At 41.7% G+C, this 27938-nt stretch overlaps 2 protein-coding genes across 2 annotated transcripts; both read left to right on the forward strand.

Annotated features, from left to right (window-relative positions):
- Positions 1-3896: 3896 nt before the first annotated feature.
- Positions 3897-4602, forward strand: LOC131687785 (uncharacterized). Its single transcript, XM_058971879.1, has 2 exons — positions 3897-4095; positions 4142-4602. Exons 1-2 carry the CDS (start codon positions 3897-3899, stop codon positions 4600-4602), a joined length of 660 nt encoding a protein of 219 aa, XP_058827862.1.
- A 369-nt stretch (positions 4603-4971) lies between these two features.
- On the forward strand, positions 4972-6564 carry LOC131687786 (uncharacterized). Its single transcript, XM_058971880.1, has 3 exons — positions 4972-4986; positions 5056-6419; positions 6465-6564. The coding sequence occupies exons 1-3, from the start codon at positions 4972-4974 to the stop codon at positions 6562-6564; spliced, it is 1479 nt and encodes a 492-aa protein (XP_058827863.1).
- Positions 6565-27938: the final 21374 nt, after the last annotated feature.

The following is a 27938-nucleotide window of genomic DNA, read 5'->3' on the forward strand; positions in this document are numbered from 1 at the left end:
ACTAACGCACAGTATCGAATACCTCGCCTTTTTCGTTGGATCGCTATCTCGGCAGTATTTATCACTGAGTTGAGAGCGTCCACTGTGGACTTACCCTTCCGAAAGCCAAACTGGTTGCTTGACAGACCGTCCGTACCTTCCGCGTACGGGGTGAGCCTGTTGAGGATGATCCTCTCAAGCAGTTTGCCAGTCGTGTCTATCAGACAGATTGGTCTGTACGCCGATGGGTCGCCTGGCGGCTTCCTGGGCTTCGGCAACAGCACCAGTTTCTGCCTTTTCCATCTATCGGGGAAACGGCACTCGTCAAGGCATCTCTGCATAGCTAGCCTGAACATGTTCGGGTTCGCTATGATCGCTGCCTTGAGAGCGTTGTTCGGGACTCCATCCGGCCCTGGAGCTTTGTTCATTGCTAGGGATTTAGCCACTGCGTGTAGTTCTTCGTTCGTCACTGGAGCCACCATTTCGACCGTGCCCGCACTGTCTCGTAGTGCAGGTGGCCAGGGGCTTGTGGCTCGAGACGGGAAGAGTACTTCGATAATCGTTGCCAACCGGTCCGGAGACCGTTCTGGGGGTGAGGAGCCCCCTTTGGTCTTGGCCATTACAATCCGGTAGGCGTCACCCCACGGATTCGCGTTGGCACTCTCACACAGGTTGTCGAAACACGCTCTCTTGCTGCTTTTAATAGCCTTGTTAAGGGCTAATTTCGCAGCTCGAAACACTTCACGGCGGTTCTCTCTTGCATCCTCGGTGCGAGCTCTTTGCATCCTACGTCTAGCTCTGAGACAGGCTGACCGTAGAGCTGCAATCTCGGCACTCCACCAGTATACCGGGCATCTACCGTTTCTTGGCAGTGTTTTTCTCGGCATAGTGGCGTCGCACGCGCGTGATAGAACAGCTACCAGCGCATCCCCGCTTAGACTGTCGGTGTTGGCCTCCAGTCCCAGGGCCGCGGTGAAAGCTTCGCTGTCGAAGTGATTGGACTTCCACCCGCGTACCTGACAGGGATCTCCCGCCCTCGGATGCTGCACACCATAGTTGATCTTAAAGCGGATTGCTAGATGATCGCTATGGGTGTAGCCTTCGTCTACCCTCCATTCCATGCCTGGAGCCAGACTCGGGCTGGCAAAGGTCAAATCAATCCACGCCTCCACTCCGTTTCTACGGAATGTACTAGCGGAGCCATCATTAGCTAGCACAGTATCGAGTTTCGCAAACGCTTCCATTAGCGCTTGACCCCTGCTATTTGTACAGCGGCTGCCCCACTCCACTGCCCAAGCGTTGAAGTCTCCCGCTATTACTACCGGTTTCCGGCCCACGAGGTCCGACGAGAGCCTGTCGATCATCTGGTAGAACTGTTCTATTGGCCACCTTGGTGGGGCGTAGCAGCTGCAATAGAACACACCATTGATCTTGGCAATCGCCACACCCTCGGCGGAGGGGTGTATTACCTCTTGAACCGGGAACCTTCCCGTTGTACAGATTGCCACCATTCCAGACCCGTCCGACACCCAATTGCCGTTGCCGGCAGGGATGCTGTACGGGTCTGATAAGAGGGCGACATCTGTCCTCGACTCCGAGACCGACTGCCACAGCAGCTGCTGGGCTGCTGCACAATGGTTAAGATTTGGGTTTCAGAGTGCGGCCACACAGAAATTTCTCATATAAACTATAGGAAAAATTAAAAATAGAATTTTTATTTTTGATGCTAAATGTGTTCAAGGTGCATGAAACGTCGAGATTTGATGCAAACTCGAAAAAAATTTGACGGCGATTCACTTTTTTGGATTTTAGCACATTTTTGCCTTTCTCATATAGAAAGGTTATGCAATCACTCTGAAAAACGTCAACCTAATCCCGGCCCGGAGGGCCGAGTGTCATATCCCATTCGACTCAGTTCGTCGAGATCGGAAAAAGTCTGTATGTGTGTGTGTTTATGTATGTGCGTATGTGTCAAATAATGTCACTCATTTTTCTCAGAGATGGCTGGACCGATTTGCCCAAACTTAGTCTCAAATGAAAGGTGCAACCTTCCCATCGGCTGCTATTGAATTTTGGATCGATCGGAATTCTGGTTCCGGAATTACGGGTTTCAGAGTGCGGCCACACAGAAATTTCTCATATAAACTATAGGAAAAATTAAAAATAGAATTTTTATTTTTGATGCTAAATGTGTTCAAGGTGCATGAAACGTCGAGATTTGATGCAACCTCGAAAAAAATTTAACGACGATTCACTTTTTTGGATTTAGGCACATTTTTGCCTTTCTCATATAGAAAGGTTATGCAATCACTCTGAAAAACGTCAACCTAATCCCGGCCCGGAGGGCCGAGTGTCATATCCCATTCGACTCAGTTCGTCGAGATCGGAAAAAGTCTGTATGTGTGTGTGTATGTATGAGTGTATGTGTGTGTGTATGTATGTGCGTATGTGTCAAATAATGTCACTCATTTTTCTCAGAGATGGATTTGCCCAAACTTAGTCTCAAATGAAAGGTGCAACCTTCCCATCTGCTGCTATTGAATTTTGGATCGATCGGAATTCTGGTTCCGGAATTACGGGTTTCAGAGTGCGGCCACACAGAAATTTCTCATATAAACTATAGGAAAAATTAAAAATAGAATTTTTATTTTTGATGCTAAATGTGTTCAAGGTGCATGAAACGTCGAGATTTGATGCAAACTCGAAAAAAAATTTGACGACGATTCACTTTTTTGGATTTTGGCACATTTTTGCCTTTCTCATATAGAAAGGTTATGCAATCACTCTGAAAAACGTCAACCTAATCCCGGCCAAATTTTTTTTTCGACTCGCATAAGGTTTCTGGATTTTAACAGGGGCGTAGTTGATGGTTTACGGAGAGGGGTTGCACCCCTCCTCTACTGTTCACTCCCCTCCTTTAAAAATCTCCTTAAATCACTCCTCAGACCACCACCCCATCCAGCCCTCATACCCCTCCCTTTCAACCCCATCATCTTTAAACCACCACTATATCACAAAGCATACCAATTTAAGCTGGGGAGTCGTTCGTTCATGGGATTTTCGCCCTCCTCACATACCCACCCCCGCATGACAAAATGAATTAGCAAGCAGATAACATTGATCTAATGCTGATTAGGCTAATGGAATATGATATTTTTTTGTTTCAAGTGTTTCACCGTCGACACGTAGCTCATCAAGTTCGTGGCTGGCATGCCATTGTGTATAAGTGCAAAGTGTACTAAGAATGTAATGAACATTTCCACAATTATGTTGAACATAAAAAGCCTCCGTGTCATAGTTTAGAGAAATGAGAAAGGCACAATTGCACCGCTAGGTGGATTAAAACAGGTTTTTTGGGAATAAACTGTTAGGGAGTGAATAAATTTTAATTATATTTTTTATTACAAAGATACGTGTTTTGGCTTTCAAATTTCACTTTTGAAGATGAAAAAAGCGCGTTTTCCCAAAAGTAGTGTTTTTAGCTGTCGAGGTGCATGAGCTCCTCATAGAGCTATTGGTCAGATTTCAATATTGTTGGAGACAACTAAACTGGAGCAATGGCAACTCTTCCCTGCCATCCGCCACTCTCTGCGCTAGGCTCTCTAGTGACAGTCTTGCTGTCACTCCGAGATGGCACCATAAGCGGAAACCACTTTTTAACCAGTCATCATTAACCAGTCAGTCATCAGTCAGTCCGTTGAGCACATGCTCTTTATTTTAACTATAGTTATTAAAAGTATTCTAAGTAGTCTGTACGCGAGTGTCCTTTTTATTTATTCAACAAGGCTCCCGACCTGCCCCGCGCACAGGGCTACAACAGTGGCGACGAGTATATTAGCGGATATTTGGTGAAGTTTCGATTCACGAAAAGTAACCTCAAAATTCCGTCACCCCCGCGTAAAAAACGGAGAAGAATCATGGAGAATGGTCAAATTCCCCATGATAATGACCGGGAGCAGGTCCCACCAGCAGCAGATCCGCTCATCGTGCAGTTCATGCACCTGATGCAGCAACAGCAGCTTCAGCACCAGCAGCTAATGGCAGTTTCTCCAGCGGCAGCAGCAAAACGACGAGCAGCAGTAAGCATTTTTCCGGAGTGCAGTTTCATCTATCCACGTACAAGTACCACCCAACCCAGAGCAAATTCTTGACTCTTTGGCAGGCAACGTGAAGGAATTTCGCTACGACGCTGACAAAAGCGTCACGTTTGCGGCTTGGTACTGCAGGTATGAAGATTTATTAGAGAAAGATGCCGCTCGTTTGGACGACGAAGCGAAAGTCAGGTTACTGCTGAGAAAGCTGGGCGCAGTTGAACATGAATGGTATGTTTCTTTTATTCTACCGAAACTTCCGAAAGAACACACCTTTGCCCAATCAGTAGCGAAGCTGAAAAATTTATTTGGGTCGAAAGAGTCGGTAATGAGCAGGCGGTATAGAACGTTGCAAATCGCCAAGCACCCGACTGAACACCATATTGCTTTCGCTTGCTGTGTTAATAAAGCCTGCGTTGAGTTTGAGCTGGGAAAGCTATCGGAAGAGCAGTTTAAATGCTTGACCTACGTTTGCGGACTGAAAGCAGAAAGCGATGCAGAGACCCATACGCGGCTGCGTTCCAGGATTTAGGAAAATAATAGCGTCACGTTGGAGCAGCTAGCGGAAGAATGTCAGCATCTTCTTAACCTCAAACATGACAATGCTATGATCGAGTCAGCCACATGTTTCTGTCAAGTGAATGTCATTAAGCAGCGATCTTCTGATAAACGGTTCAACAAACGGGATCAGCCATCTTCGAAGCCTGCTGCAAACGACACGATAAAAAAACCTGATACACCGTGTTGGTTTTGCGGTGCATTTCACTACGTACGGGACTGTACCTTCAGAAACCACAAATGCTCCGAATGTAAGCATTTTGGACATCGTGAAGGCTACTGCAACAGTTCAAAAAAATCACAACGTTCATCGAGAAAGGGAAAGCATTCGGTGGCAAGCAAAATGGTCGTCGTTAATGTGTGCAACGTGCAGAAGCGAAGGAGATTCGTTTCCGTTACCCTTGATGGAACATAAGTTCGGCTTCAGTTGGACACGGCTTCCGATATTACCGTCATCAGCCAGCAGATCTGGAAGAAAATTGGCAGCCCAAGGTTGTCACCAGCAACAGTAAACGCCAAGGCAGCATCTGGAAACATTTTGCCACTTGATGGTGAATTTAACTGTGACATCACTATCGGCGAAAACACACGCACGCAGATAACTCGTGTCACCGAGAAACCACTACACCTGCTTAGATCTGATTTAGTCGATAGTTTTAATTTGTGGTCCATACCAATGGATACTTTTTGCTGCCAAGTTACTAGTACCCCGTCCACCAGTGCAACTCTCAAAGCTACTTACCCAAAAGTGTTCAGCAAAAAGCCAAAAGTGTTCAGCAAAAAATTGTACAACCGGACCAAAATTAAATTTGAGGTAAAAGAACAGTGCAAGTCTGTTTTTTGTGCCAAGCGTCCGGTGGCGTATGCAATGTACAGCGCAGTCGACCAGGAATTGGACAAGTTGGAAAAACTCAATATCATCACACCGGTCGATTATTCAGAATGGGCAGCGCCGATCGTTGTAGTGCGCAAAGCAAATGGCAACATCCGAATTTGCGGAGACTATTCAACAGGTCTAAACTCCGCTTTGCAGCCTCATCAGTATCCACTGCCACTCCCGGAAGACATCTTTGCCAAGCTGGCTAACTGCAAAATATTCAAACAGATTGATCCAGTAAAAGTTGAGGCAATAACTACGCTACCTCCTCCCACTGACGTTTCAGGTGTTAGCTCTTTCCTTGGGGCGATCAATTATTACGGCAAGTTTGTGCCCAACATGCGACAGTTGCGCTATCCGCTCGACAACTTGCTGAAGTCGGAGGCAAAGTTCGTCTGGAATCAGGAGTGCCAGCAAGCGTTCGAGCGATTCAAGCAGATTCTCTCCTCGGGACTTCGGCTGACACACTACGATCCGAAACAGGAGATTATAGTATCAGCTGACGCATCATCCGTTGGCCTCGGAGCAACCATCAGTCACAAATTCCCCGATGGGTCCATCAAGGTTGTTCAGCATGCTTCCAGAGCACTCAAGAAAACGGAACAAAACTGTAGCCAGCCCGATCGCAAAGGTTTAGCAATCATCTTTGCAGTCACCAAGTTCCAGAAAATGATTTTCGGTAGGAAATTCCGTCTACAAACCGACCACGATCCGCTGCTTCAAATTTTTGGTTCTAAGAAGGGCATACCGGTATATACGGCAAACCGGGTGCAACGTTTCGCCCTCAATCTGCTATCGTACGATTTCGACATTCGATGCAGCAATGCTGACGTGTTGTCTCGTCTAATCAACCAGCACGTTAAGCCAGAGGAGGATTCCGTCATTGCGAGCATTATCCTCGAAAAAGATGTAAGGTCAGTAGGCGCTGATACTATTAATATATTACCTCTCAATTTCAGAGTCGTAGCAAAGAGTACTCAAGCTGATCCACTGCTTCGCAGTCTTCCGGTACATACAAGACGGTTGGCCTTCATCAAAAGCCGTCGATCCGGAGGTTAAGCGGTTTCACTCCAGGCAGGAGTCACTTACTGTGGTCGATGGGTGTATTCTGTTTGCTGAACGACTCGTCACTCTATCGCAGTATCGAAAACGATACTTGGACCAGCTTCATTGTGGACATCCGGGCATGCAGCGGATGAAAGCAATCGCCAGAAGCTACGTCTACTGGCCCTCCATAGATGATGATATCATTGGTTATGTAAAGGCGTGTCAGCATTGCGCATCCGTTTCCAGGTCCCCTCCTTGCGCTGCTCCTGTACCGTGGCCGAAAACATCCGGCCAATGGCAGCGTGTTCACGTAGATTTTGCCGGTCCCATCGAAGGCGAATATTACCTCATCGCAAGGGATTCGTACTCCAAGTGGCCGGAGATTGTGCAAACCAGAAGAATCACCTCTACGGCTACAATTAGCATCCTGTGTGGCCTTTTTGCTCGACTTGGAATGCCAGTGATTCTAGTGTCCGACAACGGTACCCAATTTACGAGTGCGGAATTTGCTGAGTTTAGCGCTAACAACGGTATCGAGCGCATCACGACAGCCCCCTTTCATCCACATTCCAACGGCAAAGCTGAGCGTTTTGTAGACACTTTCAAAAGGGCCGTCAAAAAATCCGAGAGGGGAGAGGATCAATTACTGATGCGTTGTATACCTTCTTGATCGCTTATAGAAGCACACCTAACCGTTCGGCTCCTCAAGGCAAATCTTCATCTGAACTTTTGTTCGGTCGCAAGATCCGAACCTGTCTCGAACTACTTTGGCCACCCCCTGCGACTGAACCGAAGCCAATCGAGAAGCACCACAGCCAGTTGAAACTTTTCAGTCGGAATGATCCAATATTTGCCAAAGTATATGCAAGAATCAGTTGGAAATGGTCTCCAGGTGTGATCGTCGAAAGAATTGGTGACGTGATGTACAAGCAGATCCGGTGGCAGCACTACTACTATAGATGTTGGAGACAACTAAACTGGAGCGATGGCAACTCTGCCCTGCCATCCTTCACTCTCTGATCCATTCAGTAGATCTTTCGCAAATTATTCCCAAAAAAACACCTCAATTTTGGGCCTCGAGAGTAGTTAAGAGAATGTTATAAAAAATCTTTAATATAATAGTTTGAATATGTTTTTCCTATTTTAGCAAACTTTTTGCTCCAGTTATTCCGTAGTGTGCTGAAAAGAATGTTTGAGAAAACCGGTCAGACGAGTGGATAACAAGTTTCATTCCGAGAGTTACTTGGCATACATATTCAAAGAGCTGCTCACGTTTAAAAGAAGGAGTCAACTCCTATGTTCGAATAAGCCGGGCATATGAGTTGATCATAGGTCATGCCCTTATTGATTCGGCTGCTACATAAATTACCATCCACGGGTCAATCGGAACATTGAGCATTGTACGCACGTTCTTGCCCTTAGTTCCTGAGAAGAGCGTGATTCGCTTAAGGGGCTATACCAGTGTGAACGCTGATAATGTGGGTGATGTTCAGGATTTTGCTCACGCTATAGGTTGGAAACTGTCGTTTATCAGGACTACATACTCTAGTATTGGGTGACATGCGTGACAGCCTTCAACTGGTTGAATACGATACTTTTGCTATCCCGCGATCGTCGCCCTTGAACATTGCTGCACACTAAAATGCACAACACAAGTACGAAGCTGACTGCCCCAATACGTCAACTATACGTCACTACAACGACTTGGTCGAAATCTTCGCCGCCGTTAGCAGCTCTTTATAGTTTCATAATTGGTTGCCCATAATCAACGAACAATCACGCGCGCATTCATAAAATTGCATTCTTATAATAAAACAGCAAAAACTATTACACAACGAAATGCTTTACAATGGACACAGCATTCGTAAATACATGAAATAATAAAATCTGGTAATATACCTGTCTGAAATTTGACGCAATGCATCCGCTGTACCGATGTCTGATTCTCCAGAAATAGGGTAAAAATCAATCTTGAGTCTAAGCTGGGTTTTCTCGAGCTTTTGTTGAACCTCCGATTTGTCATGTTCCAAAACAATAATAATAACATCTGCAATAAAAAACGTTCTTAATATATAGGAATTATTATTTTTATTTATCAGTGTGCAATCGGGCTGTCTCAACATCCTATTTCTGCAACCTATGTGCATTAACAGTACACCTACTGTCTCACCGTTGCACTTGACAGTGTGTGCAGTGCTTTACGGTCACACCTATGACCGCGCATCCGGCTTCCCATGAGCGTTTAGGTGGCTCAGAGGCTGTCCTTCCATGTTGCTCAGAGAAACATTGCTCCTATACACATCCATGCATACAGACATACATACGAACTTACATTCATACATACATACATACAATTTGGAACAAGTGTAACCTCGTGTCATCTAGTCTGTATTGTTCTAGTTAATATTCTTTTTTGCGGGCTGATAGGATAGTCTAGTCCAAGTTATCCTACTCCTAACAACGCGTGCTAAGTCGTCAGTGGTGAACTTAAAACTTCGCATTCCGCCTCTGTCCGCTTCTTTCTGATCTCTTCTTGGGTTCCCTAGGTCTGAAGTGGATCAATCGATAGTAAAGTAAATCAGAGAGCACTATCAACCGTAATGTCCACGAATACTAAATTCCCAGTAGATATTCTACCCAGTGGCGTAGCCAGAAATTTGGGTGGGGGGGGGGGGTGTGGTTTGACAAAAATCGTTGATTTTTCGAAAATGCTTCAATATAATGTAAATTTGATAAATATTGAAAGTTCAGAAACAAAACAGTTCAGCGGTTACCATTCCATTATAAAAATAAAGAAAAAAATAAAGAATACCTTTCATATCTTCATAGAGTTTTAAAATGCAATATATCTTACAGTCAACATCACAAAATTTCTAAACCATCAACTTGGAAGGTTGTTCATCATTACCTCAGTGTTAACAAGCCCCTATCTCATGATTTCCTGTGCGTCTATTGATGATTTTTAATCTGTAGTCCGGCATCGACTGGGTATTACCGTCTTGTGCAGTAGAAGCAAAATGAGAAGATGTGAGTGGGCATGTGCGCTATAACCCTACCGTAGACAGAACTGAATACGTGAGGTGGCAAAGAAACCCCACGCGGCTGTCCGAGGAGACAGGATGTTGTGTTAAACCCAACAAGCTGCCCGGAAATTACCACGTTGCGAAGAATCAGGAGGACAAGGCGGATCGGAATCATCGATCAAAGGCCACGCAACGAAAAAAGGACATCGAACTGTAAGTCTTTTTGCTTCCCTGGGTTCGAACGAATCCTACACAATGAGCTGAAAACTCGCAACTTCAAAGACGTAGCATTGTAGGAACTTTGTTTGGCGGGACAGAATATGTGGAAAAGCGGGCGTCGCGCGGTTACATTCTACTAGAGCGACGGCACAATAAACAAGATGTGAATCATCTTTGTAGTGCTGCGTAAGATGCGCCAACGCGTAATCAAGTACCAGACGATCAGAGAAAGGATGTGTGTAGATCAAAGGCCTTTTATACAACTATAGCATCGTTAACGTGCGCTGCCCTCACGAAGCGTGATCCGAGAACGAGAAAGATGCATTTTACGCGCATTTGGAGCCCGCGGCAGAATGTGAAGCTCCTCATCAGCGACATGAACCCCGCCCCTTAGGTCACCTGATTAACAAACTGAGAACCAAATCGACCACGTTCTAATGAACGGAAAATTTTTCTCCAACATCAGAAATGTGCGCACCTTCCACAGTGTGAATATAGATTCGAAATCGCCTACATGAAGATAGGCGATGGAGCATCTGTTCTATACAATTCTGAAAATTCTACGAGTAGGTAAATTGCTCAAGAAAAGGCTATGTGCCACAGGCTGACATATGAAGAGATACTAATGGAGACCTTCTCACGACCGAGTGCGACCGAGGACCAGCGAAAATAGAACGAGTGATATGTGATGAGTATTAGAAATACTTTTGAGTCCTTTTGAGACTCGGAAAGGGCTACGGTAAGGTGTGATAATTAGAGCTAAGATTGACACGGTTTTCCGGAAGTCTGCTCAGCTTTTTGGCTTCGCCGGTAACGTCAATATTGTGCCACACAATCTTGAGACGATGGTGGGGACGTACATCCGACTGACGGTTGAAGCGATGAAGATGATATCGAGTTGGTTGATACCCAAACCCTTGCTTAAATGATTGTTGCATCATATTGAATTATCCTATTGTAACACCACTATGCATGTTTAATACAGTGGATATTGTTAGGTGTGATCCTCCTCATCAGACGTCCTCTCGTCCTCACTTCTGGTTTTCCTAATCTTATTAAATGCCTCTCACGTCGGCTATACTGTCTGATTATTCGATTCAATTAGGAAGATTAATATGTTACAGCTAAATCACTTAGAACAGACACCCAGGGGCATAACAAACAAGCTTAAAATATTTGTTTTGCTATTTGAACTAATCTTCTCTAGACCACTACGGTCATCATATTGGCATAACCCAGTATAATTGTTATAGTCAAGGGGGGGGGGGGTGCATCAATTGTGTGGTCCACTGTCAATTCAGTAAAACCTACGCACTAAATGGGGCAACGGTAGAATCATCACAATTTTCCTTGGATGCACCGTAATTTTTTTTCTCTACTTTTACGTTTACGCTGGACGTCTGTTCTCGGTGCCTAAATTGATGTTGCTTCTCAGTTTAGCACGAACCGGAGGGAACTTGGCCTTGATCACACTACTATGACATCGATGTTACGTGATGTTCGTTATGGAATATTGTTTGTTTGAGGGCCATTCATTAAGAATGTCTCGTAGATAATCTAAAAATCTAAAATACTTTTCCCCTTCAAGTACATTGCAACTTGTCAGTTTTATTACTCCCGTTCAACTAATACGTCTCAATTTCATTTTCAGTTTTTATCTCGCTAATCCATGTTGCGTTACGCTCCACCTTATCTGTTAATATTCGACATCGTTTATGAACTGCCCCTTGGTGATATCTTATGAGCAGACAATCCAATGCAAAATAGGATTGACAGGACTTTATTGCGCTTTTAGCACCTTCTGTCACATCGTTATGTTTGCTATACATACTAAGAATAACAAATCATGTGATGTGATGGCCGGAGAAACAACCCCTCCCCCATCTCCCCAAAAACGTTGTACGAAATGACCTTCGTACATAATAATTGCACTTCATATATGAGTAATACGAATTGGCCAGTTCCTGGGAGCGGTTCCCAAAAGTGGCCATTCATGAGCTTACATTGCATATGCTTTATTATAACAGAAACACTAATTTATTTCAACAAATCTTATCAGATCGTCTACTTAGTATAACAAGCAATTAATTCAATAAAGGTTTAATATAGATTTGCCACTTTCTGACCAGTTCCGGGAATTCCGGAATACGGTTCCCAGGACGAAATTTATTTTTTATGATAATCCTGGCATGCGGCACATCAAAAAACATCAACTCGATGATCTATGAAGAATGCAATCACATTCGAAGGCATCCGGACACATGTAGACACTTGATGACCAGTTCCGAGAATTCCGGAACACGGTTCCCGTGCTAATTTTTTTTTATGATAATCATGGCATACGGCGCATAAAAAAACATCAACTCGATGATCAATGAAGAATGCAATCATATACGAAGGCATCCGTACACATGTGGACAATTTATGACCAGTTCCTGGAATTCCGGAACACGGTTCCCAGGACAAATATTATTTTTATGATAATCGCGGCATGCGGCACATCGAAAAACATAAACTTGATAAACTATGAAGAATGTAATCATATACGAAGGTATCCGGACACATATAGACACTTGATGACCAGTTCCGGGAATTCCGGAACATGGTTCCCAGGTCAAATTTTATTTTTATGATAATCATAGCATGCGGCACATCAAAAAACATCAACTTGATGAGCTATGAAGAATGCAATCATATACGAAGGCATCCGTACACATGTGGACCATTGATCACCAGTTCAGAGAATTCCGGAAGACGGCTCCCGTGCCAAATTTTTTTTTATGATAATCATGGCATGCGGCATATCAAAAAACATCAACTCTATGATCAATGAAGAATGCAATCATATACGACGGCATCCGTACACTTGTGGACCATTGATGGCCAGTTACGGGAATTCCGGAACACGGTTCCCGGGTCAAATTTTATTTTTATGATGATGATGGCAAGTGGCACATCAAAAAACATCAACTCGATAAACTATGAAAAGTGCAATCATATACGAATGCATCCGGATACATACGGACACTTGATGGAGAGTTTCGGGAACTCCGGAACACGGTTCCCAGAACGAATTTTATTTTTATGATAATCGTGGCATAAACATAAACATCAACTCGAAGATCTATGAAAAATGCAATCATATTGAAGGCAACCGGACACATACGGATACTTGATGGAGAGTTCCGGGAATTCCGGTACACGGTTCCCAGGATGAATTTTATTTTTATGATAACCGTGGCATGCGGCACATCAAAAAACATCAACTCGAAGAACTATGAAGAATTCAATCATATACGAAGGCATCCGGATACATACGGACACTTGATGGAGAGTAACATAACCAAACAAATCAATTCGATGATTTACGAGGAAAGCAGTCATATATGATGACATCCGGACACATGCGGTCTATTGATGTTGTGGTTCCGTCGATTCCGGAACACGGTTCCTTGGCCGAAATATTTTTCTGTAAGATCTGTAATGTATTTAAAGCAAAGCCTTGATACTACACTCCGTTACGTAACTTATTTTTTTAAGTTTTACCCAAAATAGCGCGGTCGCATTTTTTGATTTTGAGCTAACGCTCTCTTGTCCAAAAGTCATCCTCGTGTACTTGCAGTCATTCGCACACAGTGATTGAGTGCAAATATCAACGAACCACAAAGAGATAAAATAGAATTGGATAGTATTTTTTTACCACCACACCCCTCTCTCAACCCACATTATTGACATTTTGTTTTGCGCCGGCTTTACCCTCTACTCCTTCTACTATAACATCACCAATACCATACAATGATAAACTTCATATGCGTGATGAACGATAATTTTTCCCCGTTGGTGTGGTGAAAAAAATATCGTTCATCACCAGCTTCTCAACCTCATCTTTACCCCATTTTAGTGCCAATTTGATTTGCCTTTTTAGGAAAATATTTCTCAGCCATCATAATCAATGCTGAAATTTGTGGGAAGTCAAATGAGAAACTCATAAGTAAAATGTCGCAGTATATGTAACCACAAGTCGCCACAATAAAGTTATTTGTCTCCGATTTTCTTTTTCATACTAGACATGTTTGTAGACATGGTATTCAGGAGTGACATTCAGTTTATACGGGACAAGTTGTGATAGGAGCCCAAATTTGGAGCGATGACACACTCACATGCGATTTGCTATAATCCGAACAGCTTAAGAGCAACAAAACAAATGCTTTTCTGATCCAGAGTATTTGCTTTGTGCACTACGGTTTCACAGACCATTAGCAATCGTTCCTTAAAGAAAGGAAAATAAAGCGTGTTCCGGAATTCACGGAACCGGCCATCAAATGTCCGTATGTGTCTGGATGACCGCTTTCTTCGTAGATCATCGAGTAGATGTTTTTTGATGAACCACATACCTCAACTCAAAAACAAATAAAAACGAATAAAAAATGTCATCCTGTGAACTGTGTTCCGGAATTCACGGAACTGAGAATCTTGTGTCCGGATGCCTTCATATATTATCATGTTCATCTTGGAAAACGAAATTCGACCCGGGAACCGTGTTCCGGAATTCCTGAAACCGGTCATCAAGTGTCCGCTTGTATCGATGCCTTCGTATTCTTCATAGATCATCGAGTTGATGTTTTTTGATGTGCCGTATTTCGGAATTTCCGGAACTGGCCATCAAGTGACCGTATGTGTCAGGATACCTTCATATATAATTGCATTCTTCATAGATCTTCGACTTGACGTTTTTTGTTGTTCCTCATGCCATGATTATCATAAAAAACAAAATTCGTCCTGGGAACCGTATTCCGGAATTCTCGGAACCGGACATCCGCATGTGTACGGATGTCTTCATACATGATTGCATTCTTCATAGATCATCGAGTTGATGTTTGTTTTTGTCCTGTGAACCGTATTCCGAAACTGGTCAGCAATTGTCCCCATATGTACGGATGCCTTCGTATATGATTTCATCCTTCATAGCTCATCGAATTGATGTTTTTGATGTTGTAACGGACTTACTTTCTAGCATCACAAATTATTCCCACAAAACCAATCCCTACATGCACCAATGTGAATCCTCAGGTCACAGGTCATAAAAACCAAATTTAACATATCCTTTAGTCAGGCCACTTGAAACGAGGCCACACTAATATTTTCCCACAGATCGTAAATTACTTGAACGATCGTTTTCAAATCCAACTTGCATAATCAGATGGGCGCATTCCAGTTAAACCATTCTGGGTCGCACCACTTGTTATAGCAACATTCTCACTAGGTCATTATTATGCAGAGGCGACAAATAAACAGCCTTGCGTAACCAAACAAAAGCACCGATAGCAACCAATGCACCCATACTTATTCACTGATTTGTTTTCCCTTTTTTACGCTACCCGTACATAATTATGTACTTTGAAATTGTAACTGACTCCTCCCATTTTGATGTACATAGAATAGTTTAAGTCAGGTTAGCTAGGTTAGCTCGTAAGATTTTAAAATGGAATAAATCACATTTTGTTAAACAGCCAACAAGGGAACAGCCTTGCGTTTAAAATATCACGTATCCAAAAATGTGCCGCATGCCATGATTATCATAAAAATAAAATTTGACCTGGGAACCGTATTCCGGAATTCCCGGAACGGGTCATCAATGGTCCACAAGGATGCCTTCGTATATGATTGCATTCTTAATAGCTCATCGAGTTGATGTTTTTTGATGTGCCGCATGCTATGATTATCATAAATAAAATTTGACCTGGGAACCATGTTCCGGAATTACCGGAACTGGTAATCAAGTGTCTACATGTGTCCGGATACCTTCGTATATGATTACATTCTTCATAGTTTATCGAGTTTATGTTTTTTGATGTGCCGCATGCCACGATTATCATAAAAATAAAATTTGTCCTGGGAACCGTGTTCCGGAATTCCAGGAACTGGTCATAAATTGTCCATTGAAATTGTAACTGACTCCTCCCATTTTGATGTACATAGAATAGTTTAAGTCAGGTTAGCTAGGTTAGCTCGTAAGATTTTAAAATGGAATAAATCACATTTTGTTAAACAGCCAAGAAGGGAACAGCCTTGCGTTTAAAATATCACGTATCCAAAAATGTGCCGCATGCCATGATTATCATAAAAATAAAATTTGACCTGGGAACCGTATTCCGGAATTCCCGGAACGGGTCATCAATGGTCCACAAGGATGCCTTCGTATATGATTGCATTCTTAATAGCTCATCGAGTTGATGTTTTTTGATGTGCCGCATGCTATGATTATCATAAATAAAATTTGACCTGGGAACCATGTTCCGGAATTACCGGAACTGGTCATCAAGTGTCTACATGTGTCCGGATACCTTCGTATATGATTACATTCTTCATAGTTTATCGAGTTTATGTTTTTTGATGTGCCGCATGCCACGATTATCATAAAAATAAAATTTGTCCTGGGAACCGTGTTCCGGAATTCCAGGAACTGGTCATAAATTGTCCACATGTGTACGGATGCCTTCGTATATGATTGCATTCTTCATTGATCATCGAGTTGATGTTTTTTGATGTGCCGCATGCTATGATTATCATAAAAAAATTTTGGCACGGGAACCGTGTTCCGGAATTCTCGGAACTGGTGATCAATGGTCCACATGTGTACGGATGCCTTCGTATATGATTGCATTCTTCATAGCTCATCGAGTTGATGTTTTTTTATGTGCCGCATGCTATGATTATCATAAAAATAAAATTTGACCTGGGAACCATGTTCCGGAATTCCCGGAACTGGTCATCAAGTGTCTACATGTGTCACCTTCGTATATGATTACATTCTCAATAGTTTATCGAGTTTATGTTTTTTGATTTGCCGCATGCCGCGATTAAATTTGTCCTGGGAAACGTGTTCCGGAATTCCAGGAACTGGTAATAAATTGTCCACATGTGTACGGATGCCTTCGTATATGATTGCATTCTTCATTGATCATCAAGTTGATGTTTTTTGATGTGCCGCATACCACGATTATCATAAAAATAAAATTTGTCCTGGGAACCGTATTCCGGAATTCCCGGAACTGGTCATCAATGGTCCACATGTGTACATTGCATTCTTCATAGCTCATCGAGTTGATGTTTTTTGATGTGCCGCATGCTATGATTATCATAAAAATAAAATTTGACCTGGGAACCATGTTCCGGAATTACCGGAACTGGTCATCAAGTATCTACATGTGTCCGGATACCTTCGTATATGATTACATTCTTCATGGTTTATCGAGTTTATGTTTTTTGATGTGCCGCATACCGCGATTATCTTAAAAAAAACTAAAATTTGTCCTGGGAACCGTGTTCCGGAATTCCCGGAACATATGTACGGATGCCTTCGTATATGATTGCATTCTTCATTGATCATCGAGTTGATGTTTTTTGATGCGCCGCATGCCAAGATTATCATAAAAAAATTTTGGCACGGGAACCGTGTTCCGGAATTCTCGGAACTGGTCATCAAGTGTCTCCATGTGTCCGAATGCCTTCGACTGTGATTGCATTCTTCATAGATCATCGAGTTGATGTTTTTTGATGTGCCGCATGCCATGATTATCATAAAAAATAAATTTCGTCCTGGGAACCGTGTTCCGGAATTCCCGGAACTGGTCAGAAAGTGGCAAATCTATATTAAACCTTTATTGAATAATTTGCTAGTTATACTAAGTAGACGATCTGATAAGATTTGTTGAAATAAATTAGTGTTTCTGTTATAATAAAGCATATGCAATGTAAACTCATGAATGGCCACTTTTGGGAACCGTTCCCAGGAACTGGCCAATTCGTATTACTCATATATGAAGTGCAATTATTATGTACGAAGGTCATTTCTAACAAATTCTTGTCGAAAAATGTTGAATTCTAGCGTTGTTTTGAAAATATTTATGAAAAACTGAAAATGGCCAAAAGTTGGTACCCCACTGCAATCTGGATTTACTCCGAGGTCGTAGCTCCGAATACAATTTTTAAAGCATTTTCGAAAATTGGAATAATTTGCGGTTCTTTGGCAAAAAACTGCATCAAAATCTATTAAACAGAAAAAAGTTATGGCCAATTGAACGTCGATTTTGGTGTATCGAAGAGGCCTTGGTAGTTTGAAGGTTAATATATAGGAATTAACCATGAAACCACTTATTCCAGAACGGAGCGCCTGAGTTTCTAAATTTTTATCAAAACATTATTACAACACTATAACTAACTAGCTTAGAATGCAAAATCTCACGTTTAGGCATTTTGATACACAACTTGGTTTAACCCCAATTTCAGCTGCTCAACCCAGCTCAGCATGAAAAAATGCTTTTTTCGATTTTTTTTAACACCACGCATCGTGTTTTTTCCAGAGACGTTCTACAAAAAATATCGTCACCGAGTCGCTTGCGAAATTTTTGAGTAGAAAAATTACATAGTGTCATTGAAATTATACATTATGTTTTGATCAATTCGCTTAACCGAAATTTCAAAAAATAAATCACGGAAAAGTTGCGACTTTTTCGTGAACTACTCGATCTACTCCCGACGATGGATCTAGCCTACTCCGACGAAGAGTTCATGATCTACATCATAACTCTATTGACTGCGTTCCACGTCTTTACATTCGAAGACCATATGCTTCGGTGTCTCCTCGACGTTCTCACACTCCAGGCACAATGGCACCGTTGCGTATCCGAACGGATGAAGATACTTCCTGATGCTGTCGTGGCCCGACAGGAGCTGTTTCAGGTGGAAGGTCATCTCTCCGTGCTTTCTATTGACCCAGGTCGACAGGTTTGGGATGAGCAGGTAGGTCCACTTTCTTTTCTTCGTATTGTCCCATTCCTGCTGTCACGTCACCATCGAATCGATTCTCATCATCTTCCTCACGTTTCTTGTGTTTCATTGATTGTAGAATACTGACTCGGAAGATATTATTCTGTACGCAATAGTACGACCACCAGCCGGAACGTCCTGTTCAGCTTTTCGAGGTTCTACGTGGTTTTCAGCGCTGCACCTTAGGTTGGAACCCCATATCGCAGTTTCGATGACAAAACACTTGACTTTTCATGTTTAACTATAAAATGTCATCAACTAACGTACACTGCAACTTCGTCGTCAAACATTTGGGAGTTTATCTGGACAGCAAGCTAACTTTCTCCGAGCATGTAGCGTCTACTACCGCCAAAGCTTTCTGCATGTTAGGATTTTTAAGGCGAAACACTCAGTCGTTCCAGAATGTGTACAGTCAAACTGCTTTATTGTTCGCTTGTACGCAGCATCTTTGAATATGCCGTTTCTGTTTGGGCTCCTTATCACGGTGTCCACATTAACAGCATTGAGAGGGTACAGAAATGTTTCATCAGGTATGCTCTTCGGCTTTTACCTTGGACCGACCCAGTTCGTTTACCGCCGTATATGCAACTTTGCGCATTAATCCACCTGCCTACGCTTGCTGACAGGAGAATCAAACATCAACGAATGCTTATTTTCGACATACTGGACGGGAACATTGAAAGCAGCCAACTCTTGGGTCAACTTAATTTCAATGCACCTAGAAAACAAACGCCAAGTGGATTTTTTCCGTTTACCGTACGCAATTCGGACGAAACAACCCGTTAAATGTATGTTGTCGTGTGTTTAATCAAGTTTCATGTTTTTTCGATTTTAATGTTGCAAGATGTACTTTTAGTATTAGCATTAGTTGATAAGCCAGTCTGTGCGATTAATAGTCGAAGACATATATAAAAAAAACACTTGACCTTTCGCAGGTGTAATCAACGTAGTTGATCGGTCGTCGATTATCAATCCCAATTGCTTCAGTGTTCACTTAGATGCAATCACGTGCCCTTCGACAGTGATGTGTATACGCTGAACCGCTTTGCTGACCAACAACAAATCCGTCATGTGGTGAGCTATTTGCAGCTTGACCCCGTTCATCGAGCTCTCAATCTGGACTATTGTTTCTGGCACCTACACCTCCACTTCTCCAAGTGTCTCACTCACCAACGTTAGTGACACGTCGTCCGCGAAACGCATGATTTTCACTTTCCCGACCCCATCGTACATCCCGTTCCAAAGAGTTGGACCGAGAATGGATCCCTGAGGAAAGTCCGCTGCGACTCGCATTGACTTCTGCCCTTCGTTCATCTCGTACAGCAGTACTCTACTCTGGAAGTACCGCTTCAGAATCTGGCTCATTTTTCTGTGCAGCGCTGCGACATTGGCCTATACGAGGCTGGCTGGCCCAGTGACCTCCCTGACTTTGACAGCAACACTTTCCCCATTTGGGGGAAATTTCTATCATCTAAACATTTCTACTATAGCATCCTGAACATGTTCAGATATGCCAGCATCGCAGCTTTCAGCGCGTTTGGTATTCCATCCTGGCCGCGGGCTTTCTTTGATAGTCGCATCGACGCTTCTTTGAGCTCGTCGTTAGTCGCTTGCCACTCGGGTGTATCTGCTCTCTCTTCTTCGCAGTACGGCGTCGGTGAACAGGTAGTTGGATTGTGCTTCCGGAAGAGACCCTCAACGTTTAGCTTTAGCTTACCCGGGCATATTTCAGCTGGTGTCGACGAGCCCTCATCTTCGTCATGACGACTCAGTACGCGTTCCCCAAGGATTGGTGTGTACTTCTCAGCACAGCTACTTATGGCAAACTGGCTTACTAAGCTTTTTAAAGCATCTCAGCTTCTTGAAACGTCGCTTGCGTTGCTCTCTCACTCTCCAATCTAGCTCTCTGAGCCCGCCTTCTGGCTCTACGACAAGCAGCGTGTAGCGTACTGAGCTACTCCTTTAACCAGCAAGCTGCACGCCGTCTACTGCTTGACTCCAGTTTTCATAGCATTGTAATGTCACAATCTATCTTGTTAGTTCAGCCGCATCACCGTACTTGATTCCGCTGTTCGCCGAAGTGACTCAACAAAGAGGTTTTTGTTAAAGACTCGTCTTCTACTTTAGCTAGCCTGTCGTCCTTCTACGTGCTGCAGCAGGGTTCCATTAGCCGATGCGGTAGCGAATCGTCTGGTGGTCGATATGGAGATATTTCTCGCCTTTTCTCCAGTCCAGTCAGTGAATGACTACAGAATGTGACGGAATTTCTCTCGGTACCGATGTCCGTTTCGTGAACCAATAAGCTTCCAACTTTGTCACGATGCCAGGAGCCATTTAGCTCCCAGTTTCGCCGCGATCTACTCGTTGTAGTCCTTCACTACAACGAAACATTCTCACAAGATAACTTTTTCAAATGAAACTAAGAATTCCATTTAGTTTTTTTTCAAAGTTCTTCAAAATATTGCGTAGGGGGGGGGGCGGTATCCCCAAACCCCTCCCTCCTCGCTGCTACGCCACTGCTATTGATCTGTGATAAATAATTTCTGAAACCATTCTTAGGATAACAATGGAATATTTTCCCTCTCAGTGCAAAAGTTTTTTAACCCATTTTTGCGCTAAAGTTTTTTTTATCCCATTTCTGCTCTGACTGGTACTTAAACCGGTTTTACTCTTAATGAAACGTATAACGTTTTTGCTCGGAATGAATTTTTAACCCACTCTTGCTCTCAGTATCTCACATGGGATCTATCGGACCATGACAGTGGGGGTTGAGGAGAGCCTCCCCCCCTCCCCTTGTGCGAATGTTGCCTTGTAGTGAAAATTGGCGATAGACCTCGACACCTACCGGTCGGCTCGTTGCGGAGGATTGGTCTACCGGAAACAAAATAGTCATTAAAAACAAACTAAAACGACTTGCTTCTTTAATCAAAATTCTCAGTAAAAGTAAATACAAAGCTTTCGATGCTTCAGAAAAACCAATCAAACCAAACCGAAGGAGTTGTAAGTTGTTTAATACCAACGAAAATTTGTTCAACTTAAACTATTTTGTTTGATTAAGGCTCAAGTTACTTTGTTTGAGTATGTGTAAGAATTGAACGCTTGGTAGTATGCGTAAGAAAAATTGTGTCCAGCCCTGCCGCCGATTTATCCATATGAAGCATTCATTAAACTCTAAAAGAAGAAAATCAGTCGATTTTTTAGATTATCAGGATTGAAATTGTGCAAAATAGTTGGTGGAAAAACAATTGACCGGGCGGGATGGTGCTTTTGAAAAAGTGGCTCGCTTCTAAACTGCTAGCAAAAAAAGTATCGCCCTGTTTGTTTGCATGGAGCGTGGAGGGCGAAACTTTAAATAAACAAACAAAAATACAGTATCGCCCGTTGTATTTTTTGCTGTAGTTTAAGAAAACAATATCGAAGGATCAAATTTTTTAGGTTAATTGGTTGCGTTTCAAAGCCCTCATTCGCATGTATGAGAAAAGCCTTATGTTTACATTTGTAAGTATCGCCCTTTTCACAAAAAAGCGTTGAAATGAAATCGCAGCTCCTGATATCACGCTATCTCTGAAGTGCATGCGTGCATAGTTCCAAATTTTTCTGCGACATCGACTTTTTCTAAAGGTCTTCCCAGTAGTATCCTTGATTTGAATTATTATCGCTAATCCTAATGCCAAAGAACAAATAAAAACCTCTCGAAAACGAACCGTTTGGGAAAATCATCATCGTTACTGGAATTTTCATTTTCACGAATCTTTTCGATAACCTTCCGTCACTTGCGTTAATGCACTGCAGTGCACTGGGTACACAGTGCTCTGAAAATCTAGCGAAATCGTCTTGGGGCACCAGCGGGTCTAATTCAGAGCTATCTACGCGCGAGTTAAATCTGTAAAGAATACTAAAAATTAATTTCTATTTCATAATTTTCAGTTCAGCAATTCGAGAGATCGTGCTCACCGAAAGCCATGAAAAATAGACTACGTTGTGAAGCGATGGTCACTATTTATTAAAAAATCACGGTTAAATAATAAATAAAACTATTAAAAAAATTCAAAGAGTTTATAATTTTCACAAACTTATTAGGAAAAATTGTTTAATAAGCTTTCGTAATATTGTGTAGGAAAAACCTGTTTTAATCCACCTAGCGGTGCAATTGTGCCTTTCTCATTTCTCTAAACTATGGCACGGAGGTTTTTTATGTTCAACATAATTGTGGAAATGCCCATTACATTCTTAGTACACTTTGCACTTATACACAATGGCATGCCAGCCACGAACTTGATGAGCTACGTGTCGACGGTGAAACACTTGAAACAAAAAAATATCATACTCCATTAGCCTAATTAGCATTAGATAAATGTTATCTGCTTGCTAACTCATTTCGTCATGCGGGGGTGGGTATGTGAGGAAGGCGAAAGTCCCATGAACGAACGACTCCCCAGCTTAAATTGGTATGCTTTGTGATATAGTGGTGGTTTAAAGATGATGGGGTTGAAAGGGAGGGGTATGAGGGCTGGATGGGGTGGTGGTCTGAGGAGTGATTTAAGGAGATTTTTAAAGGAGGGGAGTGAACAGTAGAGGAGGGGTGCAACCCCTCTCCGTAAACCATCAACTACGCCCCTGTTAAAATCCAGAAACCTTATGCGAGTCGAAAAAAAAATTTGGCCGGGATTAGGTTGACGTTTTTCAGAGTGATTGCATAACCTTTCTATATGAGAAAGGCAAAAATGTGCCAAAATCCAAAAAAGTGAATCGTCGTCAAATTTTTTTTCGAGTTTGCATCAAATCTCGACGTTTCATGCACCTTGAACACATTTAGCATCAAAAATAAAAATTCTATTTTTAATTTTTCCTATAGTTTATATGAGAAATTTCTGTGTGGCCGCACTCTGAAACCCGTAATTCCGGAACCAGAATTCCGATCGATCCAAAATTCAATAGCAGCCGATGGGAAGGTTGCGCCTTTCATTTGAGACTAAGTTTGGGCAAATCAGTCCAACCATCTCTGAGAAAAATGAGTGACATTATTTGACACATACGCACATACATACACACACATACACACACACATACACACACATACATACACACATACACACACATACAGACTTTTTCCGATCTCGACGAACTGAGTCGAAAGGGATATGACACTCGGCCCTCCGGGCCGGGATTAGGTTGAAGTTTTTCAGAGTGATTGCATAAGAGTAAAGCCATGTCAAGTGGTCCTCGAATTTTTCGCAAAATCACCGATCTTCATGAGGTATATTTTATTGTATAGGGATTATGGTGAATAGCTTTTGGTATAAATATTTCGTTAAAATTCCTTTTTTTCTTTAAGATATTAACCCTTAAACTTTATTGCACGATAAAATTGTAAATTTTATATCTCAAAAACTACTGAATATAATTCAATGAATTTTTGCACACTTACGGAATGATATTTGCACTATCTTATAAAAATGTTTTTACTTTATAATTGTGTGAATAACCGTACTTTGCATCTATTTCAAATTTTCAATTGTATTTTTTCTTGTGTTCTTCACGCTAAAAATTTTCAAAACGTGCGGTAATCTTTCACCTTCAATAATCTGTATTGATAATTTTTCATTTTTGTTCCTATCGAGAGTTATAGAGGATTTTGTAACAGTGCGCTCTTTCAACACACGGCCCACTTTGACGCAACCTGCGAGAACGTACATATTGGCAACGCCGCACGTCGCAACGTCCTAATGCGCATCGCTTTGAAGGAGCGTCTCATGTTCAAAATTGGCATCTCTGAGATTAAAGCAAAAAGACAAGCTTTTCTTTATGGATAATTGAAAGTGATGTTTTCTGAAAAATTTGTATGCTCTTTAGCGTTATTATATTGCTCGGGAGTTATTTAATTTTCTGTCACTCAATACCTCGGCCAAGCGCGCGGAAGTTGCGAGCCGATGAGCAAAGTTGAGTAGTGGGCATGTTTTAACCTGCGTTGACATATTTTTCGCAAATTGACATACTTCACCTCGTTTTATTTTCAGTTGGTTCTGTCTGAGAGGTAGCACGGTATATTGCGAATCTTTTCTTAAATCCACATAGCGACTTTTCAGCCATGCGTCATCGGCTCGTGCGTTAAATTACGCGCTCATTTAATTTGCATCAGTTCTAGTGAGTAAACTTTTTGACGTTTGTTTTTGTTTCGATCGCACTTGGGTGTTTTTTTCTATATAGAGACAACTCGACGAAATGCTATATTATCTCAAGATAGACAATATTTGCTCAAAAAAAATTGGATTGTTTTATGTTATAAGTATGGGTCGATCACACGAATGATGTATTCCGTTAAAAAAAAATTTTAAATTTGTTCGTCGTATCTTGTTTTTGTGGCATCCATGTGGAGTGATAAATTCAAAAATTATATTGGTCAACACATGTGTAGCATATGTCGTAATGGGCGCCAAAAACACAACGAAAATAAATATGGACATGAACAAAACACAATTTTCGTTAAATTTTCAATTTTACATCCAATGTTTGTAGTAATCTATAACGATAAAGTATAGGAAAATTTACACGTTTAATTTTTCTTCTTATAGTGTTTGCCAAAGTAATGGAGCTGGAATATTCGATGACTCAACAGGTACAGGTGATTTTGAAATAAAGATCGTTGATGATTAATTGAAATTCGACAAAAATAAATAATATCTTACCAGAACTTGGAGAACCACCAATTAACAGAATTAACAGAAGCAACAGCGATAAAAAAAACCCCAACATTGATGCGATTAAACAACAGATTTTATGTAAACTTTTTTCAAAAGACACATCGTTGTTTAAAGGTAATATCACTCGGTGAAAATAAAAACGTGAAATAAAATGCTGTTGGAATAAGATTTTCCATTTTCATATATTAATGTTGTAGACTAAAAAAGAATTTGGATATAACGTAGATGTATTTTGACTAACAAAAGTGTATTTAAAGTTAATGCTAATTGTTAGTAACGTTAAATTAAAATAATAAAAAATATATTAAACAACTATAAATTTTGTTGTGCACTTGGTTCAAAAAAATTTAACGCATCTCAAAATATTCGGAAAAAAATCACCTTCGATAATCCGTATTGAAAAGTTTGCCCTTTTGCGCTAATCGAGAGATGTGGTTTCTTTTAGTCATGCGATGCGCACTTCCCACGCGATGCGCATTCTGACATAACGACCTGCGACGTTGCCAATATGAACGTTCTCGCGGGCTGCATCAAAGTGGGCCGTGCGTTGAAAGAGCGCACTGTTACAAAATCCTCTATAACTCTCGCTAGGAACAAAAATGAAAAATTATCAATACAGATTATTGAAGGTGAAAGATTGCCGCATAATTTGACATACGTTTTGAAATTTTTTAGCGTGAAGAGCACAAGAAAAAATACAATAGAAAATTTTAAATAGATGCAAAGTACCGTTATTCACACAATTATAAAGTAAAAACATTTTTATAAGATAGTACAAATATCATTACGTAAGTGTGCAAAAATTCATTGAATTATATTCAGTAGTTTTTGAGATATAAAATTTACAATTTTATCATGCAATAAAGTTTAAGGGTTAATATCTTAAAGAAAAAACAAAAAAACCTGTTTTAATCCACCTAGCGGTGCAATTGTGCCTTTTTCATTTCTCTAAACTATGGCACGGAGGCTTTTTATGTTCAACATAATTGTGGAAATGTCCATTACATTCTTAGTACACTTTGCACTTATATACATACACTGCACTTATATACAATGGCATGCCAGCCACGAACTTGATGAGCTACGTTACGACGGTGAAACACTTGAAACAAAAAAATATCATACTCCATTGACCTAATCAGCATTAGATCAATGTTATCTGCTTGCTAACTCATTTTGTCATGCGGGGGTGGGTATGTGAGGAGGGCGAAAGTCCCATGAACGAATGACTCCCCAACTTTAATTGGTATGCTTTGTGATACAGTGGTGGTTTAAAGATGATGGGGTTGAAAGGGAGGGGTATGAGGGCTGGATGGGGTGGTGGTCTGAGGGGTGATTTAAAGAGATTTTTAAAAGAGGGGAGTGAACAGTAGAGGGGTGGGGGGGGGCAACCCCTCTCCGTAAACCATCAACTACGCCCCTGTTAAAATCCAGAAACCTTATGCGAGTCGAAAAAAAAATTTGGCCGGGATTAGGTTGACGTTTTTCAGAGTGATTGCATAACCTTTCTATATGAGAACGGCAAAAATGTGCCAAAATCCAAAAAAGTGAACCGTCGTCAAATTTTTTTTTCAGTTTGCATCAAATCTCGACGTTTCATGAACCTTGAACACATTTCTGTGTGGCCGCACTCTGAAACCCGTAATTCCGGAACCAGAATTCCGATCGATCCAAAATTCAATAGCAGCCGATGGGAAGGTTGCACCTTTCATTTGAGACTGTTTGGCCAAATCGGTTCAGTCATCTCTGAGAAAAATGAGTGACATTATTTGACACATACGCACATATATACACACACATACACACATACATACATACACACACATACATACACACATACATACACACATACACACACACACATACAGACTTTTTCCGATCTCGACTAACTGAGTCGAATGAGATATGACACTCGGCCCTCCGGGCCGGGATTAGGTTGACGTTTTTCAGAGTGATAACCTTTCTATATGAGAAAGGCAAAAATGTGCCAAAATCCAAAAAAGTGAATCGTCGTCAATTTTTTTTCCAGTTTGCATCAAATCTCGACGTTTCATGCACCTTGAACACATTTAGCATCAAAAATAAAAATTCTATTTTTAATTTTTCCTATAGTTTATATGAGAAATTTCTGTGTGGCCGCACTCTGAAACCCGTAATTCCGGAACCAGAATTCCGATCGATCCAAAATTCAATAACAGCCGATGGGAAGGTTGCACCTTTCATTTGAGACTAAGTTTGGGCAAATCGGTCCAGCCATCTCTGAGAAAAATGAGTGACATTATTTGACACATACGCACATACATACACACACACATACACACATACACACATACATACATACATACACACATACACACACACATACAGACTTTTTCCGATCTCGACGAACTGAGTCAAATGGGATATGACACACGGCCCTCCGGGCCGGGATTAGGTTGGCGTTTTTCAGAGTGATTGCATAACCTTTCTATATGAGAAAGGCAATATATGAGAAAGGCAAAAATGTGCCAAAATCCAAAAAAGTGAACCGTCGTCAAATTTTTTTCCAGTTTGCATCAAATCTCGACGTTTCATGTACCTTGAACACATTTAGCATCAAAAATAAAAATTCTAT

The sequence above is a fragment of the Topomyia yanbarensis genome, chromosome 3 (genome assembly GCF_030247195.1).
Source record: "Topomyia yanbarensis strain Yona2022 chromosome 3, ASM3024719v1, whole genome shotgun sequence".
Lineage (NCBI taxonomy): Eukaryota > Metazoa > Arthropoda > Insecta > Diptera > Culicidae > Topomyia > Topomyia yanbarensis.

What these genes read in the sequence shown, in the direction of transcription:
- LOC131687785 (XM_058971879.1), top strand. Translation starts at nt 3,897, where the DNA reads ATGGAGAATGGTCAAATTCCCCATGATAATGACCGGGAGCAGGTCCCA. An exon ending in GTGCAGTTTCATCTATCCAC is followed by an intron (nt 4,096 to 4,141) that starts GTACAAGTACCA and finishes ACTCTTTGGCAG; the next exon opens with GCAACGTGAAGGAATTTCGC.
- LOC131687786 (XM_058971880.1), top strand. An exon ending in ATCCTCGAAAAAGATGTAAG is followed by an intron (nt 6,420 to 6,464) that starts GTCAGTAGGCGC and finishes TCTCAATTTCAG; the next exon opens with AGTCGTAGCAAAGAGTACTC.